Source organism: Gossypium raimondii, chromosome 2, assembly GCF_025698545.1.
Source record: "Gossypium raimondii isolate GPD5lz chromosome 2, ASM2569854v1, whole genome shotgun sequence".
NCBI classification, from domain to species: Eukaryota; Viridiplantae; Streptophyta; class Magnoliopsida; order Malvales; family Malvaceae; genus Gossypium; species Gossypium raimondii.
This window is the reverse complement of record NC_068566.1, coordinates 133,152-140,235: the sequence shown is the minus strand read 5'-3', so window position 1 is coordinate 140,235 and position 7,084 is coordinate 133,152. Positions and strand designations below refer to the sequence as shown.

At 36.1% G+C, this 7,084-nt stretch overlaps 1 protein-coding gene across 3 annotated transcripts; it reads left to right on the top strand.

Annotated features, from left to right (window-relative positions):
• The first annotated feature begins 73 nt into the window (after window positions 1-73).
• Window positions 74-5,703, top strand: LOC105787394 (hypothetical protein). 3 transcript variants are annotated; one of them, XM_012613763.2, is made up of 6 exons: window positions 74-596; window positions 1,266-1,395; window positions 1,828-1,904; window positions 2,338-4,017; window positions 4,115-4,283; window positions 4,746-5,703. In XM_012613763.2, exons 2-6 carry the CDS (start codon window positions 1,314-1,316, stop codon window positions 5,360-5,362), a joined length of 2,625 nt encoding a protein of 874 aa, XP_012469217.1. In that variant the 5' UTR covers window positions 74-596; window positions 1,266-1,313; the 3' UTR covers window positions 5,363-5,703. The 3 variants fall into 3 exon arrangements, with proteins under 3 accessions (XP_012469217.1, XP_012469216.1, XP_052479983.1); XM_012613762.2 differs by having other exon boundaries at window positions 75-596; window positions 1,231-1,395; XM_052624023.1 differs by having other exon boundaries at window positions 75-596; window positions 1,231-1,395; window positions 1,828-1,936.
• Window positions 5,704-7,084: the final 1,381 nt, after the last annotated feature.

Sequence of the window (7,084 nt, the reverse complement as noted above, 5' to 3'; positions counted from 1 at the left end):
GAACTTGTCATGTTATAGAATCAGAATTTAGTTAGAAGCAACCAAGCAAACATGTCTGAATGTCTCTGTAAATAAAAATACTCTGCAATGACAGCAATGGGTATTAATAATTGGAGTACTTTGGGTCTTTCTTTTCTATCCTCCACCCTTAGGCATAGCCCACAGGCATTGAAAGAAAAGAAAAATGAGTGATTATTATCATCAATGAATAATGCATTTAAATGCCCGTCTTCCCTTTATTTATTTATCATTAAGGAATAATACTTTTTATTAATAAAATGATAAAAAAAACAGTTGCCACAAAACTTTTCCTGTACCATCATCATCATCATTATCAATTTTGATTATTAAGTCTTCGCCTCTGTTTCTGCCTCTGCCATGCATCAATTATCATTCAAACCTTAGCTTTCATTTCCAGCTCTTATTCAATTCCCTTTGTCTCTCTGTGTAGCTTCCTTCCTCATTTCCATCTCCATCATCCACCCGACACCGTTTCCATGATATGCCTCTTCATTTTACTCCACTTCTTCCTTAGCATTCAACAATGGCTTCTGCTCGCTCTCTCATATTAATCCCTTCTCTCTGAAAAACAAAGGGTACGTTCTTTTTTTTTTTTTTTACTTCAGTTTGCTTCGTTTCAGATGCTTCTTTCTGAAAAATGGAAGCTTTGAATTGCTTCCGGTTTCATGGGGACTGAATCGAGAAGCTGGTTCCAGTTTTTAGCTTTATGGGGTCTTAAACAATGGGAAAATACTGGGTTTTGTGGTCTTGACTCGATGATGTTATCTTATCTTTTGGCAGAGCTTTGTTCAAACTTGAAAAAACAAAAATAAAAAGCTCTCCTAAATTTAGGCAGAACTGTTGCCTTGTTCATCCTAATGAATTGTACTAGCTTAAGCTTTAGTAAAAGAAGGGTGTTAATTGTCTGTCTTTTCCATGTTTGTCTTTATGCTCAGCTGTCATGAGTTGTGTACATCTTCCTCTTTCCTTCTTTCCATTACTGAATAGCTATTAGCTCTTATGATTTATGAGAAATTGATTAAACTGGGCTAAATTCAGTGAAATCTCTGCATACCCCATTAAAACAAAAAGGGTAATGCACTAATACTATGGATTTAGAGTCCATTCTTCTTATATGTGATAAGCTTTTTGTTCAGCCATATTTGTTGAGGTAGTATAATCAATGTCTTCATTGATTTCTGGGCAATAAGTTCCTTGTTGGCTTTACAGGAAATTATCCAAGTGCGTGATTTTCTTCAATGTAGGGAGTGATAAGAAGTAAATGCAAATGATTTGGTAGATCCATTGGCTCCATGGGAGGCTTTTTTCACTTTTTTGAGTTCAACCATAGCAACATGGCCAGAAAAATACTTGCACACAAGAGACACGTTGGTGGTAAATATTGTTCCTTTTTTTTTTTTTTTATTCTTTGGAAAAGTTCTTTAGTAAATTGCTTTGGATTCAGAATTTAGTTATCTTTTGTTGATCCTTCTCGTGATTGAAGATACACTTGCATCTGTTAGTTATATTTCCATTCCAATTTTACAAACTATATCAGTAATAAAGTTGCTAGGAAGTAATGCAAGAAGAAACTCACGAGGTTCTTGTCAGCAAAAATGTTTTTGTTCATGGTTGAGCTAGTATACTAATTTTTAAGCATTGCTAGGGTCATTTCTGTAGATTATCATCTTCTTAAGTGGTAAGAGGGTATGTACCAAGAATGTTAATTCCTCCTAAAATGGGAATGGCATGATAACTTTCCATTTCTTTCTAGTTTTAGTTTCTACAATGCAATTCAATAATGCAGTTCATTTTGCCACTTTGCAGGTCTAGAAGCACCGCGAAATAGCTTGGAGTTGCAACTAGAAAATTCTCAGAACTACTGCGCTGTAGATGATCTGCCGGTAATTTTTCCATCAAACTCCTCATTGTAGATGTAAGACACGTAATATTTTTTTTAAACATCTGATCCCATGTTACTATGTTCTTTGTATTGCATGACTCTGGTCTGATGATAGTGTCTAACTGGGTTGTCTTGAGAGTGATTGTGGAGAACTTCACCATTAAGCGGTGCCGAGTCTTGTCCAAGTGTGCGGTTATATGTATTTTTCAGTTTGACTTTGGTTTTCCTTTTCCCAGTATTCTAAGCTTTCGATGTTTTGAACATTTGTTTTTGGTTAAAATCTTTGATCATCCTTCATTAATTTCCTATATAGTTGGGGTCAGACTAATGCTACAATGAGTATTAACTCAAACTGAAATAACATTATCATCTAAATATTTCTTAGGCATCTCTTTCTATCTCTCCCCGCTAAATGCATTTTATGTGAATTTCAGTGCTCTTATGAAGTTGAAGAAGACTGGGCAGCAAAGAACTATTGTCGAACTGAGGCTTCAATGAAGAAACTGATTAATGAGGAGATGTCCAAACAATCTAACACCAGACAAAATACACCTAGTATTGTTGCCCGGCTTATGGGAATGGATGCATTGCCTTTAGATTCAAAACCTATAGTAGTTCCATCAGTTGAGAAAAAGAATGATCATCAGCAAAGGGGAAAAAATGCAAAGGGTTCAGATGTCTATTTATCTTCTAACTCAAATTACTCGAAGAAAATGGATGTTGACTCAGTTTATGGTAGTCGAGACAGAGATGCAGAGAGATGGAGCACCGGCCAGGAGTTTGGAAAGCCAAGGCCTTGTGAACATCCTCAGGAGGAAGAATTGCAAAAATTTAAGAAAGAATTTGAGGCATGGCAAGCAGCCAGGCTTAGAGAATGTTCAAAGGTTGTTGATGTTGGAAGCATTTCTATGGCTCAAGAGAAACTGAGCAAGGAAAAGATGGCACATTATTCAGGTTCTGAAAGAGCAAAGCATGAGAAGCCTTTGGAATCTAAGAGGTTTGCAGTAAAAGAAAATATGTATGAGATGGGTTTGCATCGCAGACATAAATCAGAACCTTTTACAGCTGAGCAAAAAGAATCAAGAAGTCGATGCACAAATAAGGATTTTCAGCTACCTTCTATGATACATTATAATGAGAAAGTCGATGCTGCTCCAACAAGGATAGTGATCTTAAAGCCCGGTCCTGATAGGATATATGACCATGAAGAATCATGGACCAGTTCCTCTGGCACTTTAGATGAAAGAGCTAGTATAGAAGATTTCCTTGAGGAGGTAAGGGAACGACTAAAACTAGAACTGCAAGGTAAAACTCTTAAAAGGAGTTCTGTGATCAGAGGAAGTGGAATCGAAACCCCTTTCAATGAAAAGCCATCTGATCCAAGACAAATTGCTAAGCATATAGCAGAACAGGTCAAGGAAAATGTTAGTAAGGATCTTAAAATGAATTTAGTTCGATCAGAATCAACTAAATCATATAGAAGTTCAGTTCAGTTCAATGGACCAGGCTCCCCAGAGTTCATCAACAAAGATACAAGAACATTCTTGTCAGAGAGACTAAAGAATGTTCAAAAGCAAGAAACACAGTTGGATATACCAATTGTTTCCACTGGTAGATGTAGATTGCCTGTGTTTGAGAATGGAAGGGACAGGCTAAAGCAAATAGAAGATTTCCCTAAGTCTGGAAATGAGCAGAGCTACTGGGAAATTGTTAAAGATGAACAAGAAATGCAAACCAGATCTTTCAGGCATGGAGATGATGTTGGGTTGCTAAATAGGGAATCGTCCACAAGAAATCTGATTAGGTCTTTGTCAGCACCAGTCTCGGGAACATCATTTGGGAAGCTGCTTTTAGAGGACCGCCATATTTTAACTGGTGCTCAGATTAGGAGGAAGCATGAAGGCATTGAGAATGTACAAGTGGATGTTGAAAAAAGGAAGAGAGAAAAGTTCAATTTGAAAGAGAAAGTTTCTAATATCAAGTATGGTTTGACACTTCGACGGAGGCTATTTGGCAGGAAGATTCAGTCAATGGTGGACACATATGGGGCCTATGATGGTCCTGTAAAAGATATATTGAGTGGACCAACAGTTATAAACTTCAGCGAGAGGCATGTAAGGGCACTTTTCCGGTTTCTTGTTTATAAATTAAGAGCTCGTTTAGATGCGTTTCCCATTTTGTTTTGTAATTAATATATCTTTGTTGTCTTAGGAGAATTCTACTGAGGTGCCTCCTAGCCCAGCATCTGTTTGCAGCAGCACAAATGAAGAATTTTGGAGGCAAGTGGATTATCCCAGCCCGATATCAACACCTGATGTGACTTTAGGAGAAGAAAATGCAGTACAACAGGTTTTCAAAGAGATCAGTTCTAATTTGAATGGTATGCAACTTTCCCTTTAATTGCAACCTTTGGTCTAAGTTCTCTATTCCTTGATCACATAACTAATTTCTTGTATTGAATATGACATATATTACAGTGTAATGAATATGACATAACTACATTCCTTGATCACTAGCATTTTGCTCTTGTTTTCTTTGGATTATTGTTAAAATTATTGTACTACTTAAAACAAAATCCCAACCTGTTTCTCACTTTCTCTTTTGTTCACGTGGAAAGGAGAGACAGTTCAAAGATGTAAATTGCTGTATAGGAGCACCTTTGTTTTGCATACACGTGAGCGATATTATTGTTAATATAATGGATAGCTGTCGGCATAATCTCTGTCTAGATCTGGCACCTGATCATTCCAGTCCAATGTTGCTACTGTCCACATAATGAACAACTACTTTTTGATATTAATGCAATGTATGACAATCTTCTTATTTATTGATTGATTACCAGAGTTGAGGAGGCAACTTAATGAACTCGAGTCTGATGGAGTGGATGACATATCAATTGAAAAGGAGTCTACTGAATCAGAAATGGGGGATATAGATGACCAAGCAGAAGGCTATGTTAGGGACCTGCTTGTTGCTTCTGGTTTATATGGTGGATCATGTGACAAATCCTTATCTAGATGGGACCCGTTAGCGAAGCCTATCGGTGATGCTGTCTTTGAACAAGTGGAAGAATCATATAGAAAATCGGGCAAGGAAAATGATGAGAATGATAAGAAGGTAGATCGAAAGGTGTTGCTCGATTTGTTGAATGAAGCACTCTCAACCATACTTGGGCCACCAGTAACCCTGTCTCGGTTCAGGAGAAAGCTTGTTGGTTCCTCCATATTGCCGCCTCCACGAGGAAGGAAGTTATTGAATTCAGTGTGGGAAATTATCCAAACCAATTTATATCCTCCAAATGATAGATGCTACTACTCGCTCGATAGCATGGTGGCCCGGGATCTAGGTTCAACCCCTTGGTCTAGCTTGATGGATGAAGAAACTAATGTTTTGGTAAGAGAGGTGGAATGCTACATTATAGGCAACCTGGTTGAGGAAATTGTGAAGGACATGCATTAATGATGGTGCATACATTAACGAGGCTTCGGCTGCTGGTTATTAAATCTAATGTAGGGAAGTGGCATACACATGGAGATAACCCTGCTTTGCTTGTAAAGGTGAATATTGGGGGGAGATTCCCCGTCCATGTACATATTCTTTGCCGGGTGGGTTTGCAACGTATAGGTTAAGTTTGATCAGGTTTATACATACTGTACATGATTGATTGGTTGTATTATTAGAATTTTTATTTACAATGGAGAGAAACTAATAAATGTAACTTTTTGGTTCTTGATTCAGTTGCCTGTTTTGGCATTAAAACTGATATGATTGCTAATGAGAGCATATATTATTGGTTCTTCTTTTTCTTCTTCGGTATTTTTCTGTGAGTACACTTATGTTTTTCTTGTTTTTGGTAAAAGTATCATGGAGATATTTATTATTGGAGTCAAATTGCATTCTGACCTATCTACTAAAAAAATATGTAAATTAGTCTTTGTATATTAGATAAAAAAGTAAATAGGTTCTTTTGTTAAAAATTCCATTAATTTCTACTATTAAAAATCGGTCCATGTACGAGCATGAGGTATAGGTAGCACGTCATATGTAACTATTTAGTTATTCTGATAATCACGTCAGTTTTTAACTGTAGAAATGGATAGAAATTTTAATATAAAAAATAAAATATAATTTAACTCTTAATAAGGGGTTACCTTATTAATTTCAACTAACTGAAAATCCATTGCGGAGGGCGACTGTTAGGTGTGAATCATAAAATAAAAATTTTTCATTTTAATCCTTTAAAATTTTAAATTTTAAATTAGTAAAAATAAAATTGATCTTTAACCCTAAAAATAATAATATTTTAATTTAATATTTTAAAATTTATATTTTTATTATTATAAAAATTATAATTTAATTTTGGGTCGTAAAATAATTTTCTGACGTGGTGAGACATGGTCTGTTGGAGTTTAATATGGTATTGACATTTCTTAAATTGGGCTGATACAAAGAACAACAGTTAACATCACCTAAATACTAAATATTCCAACTTAGAAAAGTAAGGTCAGCAAATAATTGATTTGAAGGGGGGATAGGTTTCCTGTTTTTACCACGAGAAAAGTAGGTGAAAGCGCAAGTAAAGGGTGAAGAAATGAAGAATAAATTCAAAGGAAGTGTCCCCACTGACATCATGTGCGTGTTGACTGTTCCTTTGTGGAAATCTTGGTTAGGTACACCGAACGAAATAGTGTTGTCCAATCCAAGAAAAACCAAAAGCTGTGATATCCAAGTATTTTCATTACTACTACTGCTTCATTCATCTGTATTGGGTGAAATAATATATCCATTGGCATTTAAAGCAAGGAAGAGGGTGATTCTTTGATGTTTGTACTTCAACTTTTGAGTCACTCGTATTTATCAAGAATGTAAAAATACTGACCAAAAACATACATTACACGGTAATGAATGGAACCCACTTTTGTTTGACTCCCATCTATCGCCTGAATTAGCGGGGAGATGCACATGCCATTCCTACTGTACAAAAACTTCATTGTCATATACATAGATACATGTACATGAGTTGCTTACGTTATTTGTGGAGTCAGAGTGAGAGATATCTATCATTGGTTTAGTAAACAAACAGGTTAAACACTACCCGAAGTAAATTTGGAAGAAATACTAAACGAATATTTGGTTGGTGGAGTGAAAAGCAACTGCCAGTTCCATCTTACGTACTAAACG

Coding starts and splice junctions, on each gene's coding strand:
- LOC105787394 (XM_012613763.2), top strand. CDS start 1,314: ATGGGAGGCTTTTTTCACTTTTTTGAGTTCAACCATAGCAACATGGCC. Junction 1,396..1,827: donor ACACAAGAGACACGTTGGTG/GTAAATATTGTT, acceptor GCCACTTTGCAG/GTCTAGAAGCACCGCGAAAT. Junction 1,905..2,337: donor GCGCTGTAGATGATCTGCCG/GTAATTTTTCCA, acceptor TGTGAATTTCAG/TGCTCTTATGAAGTTGAAGA.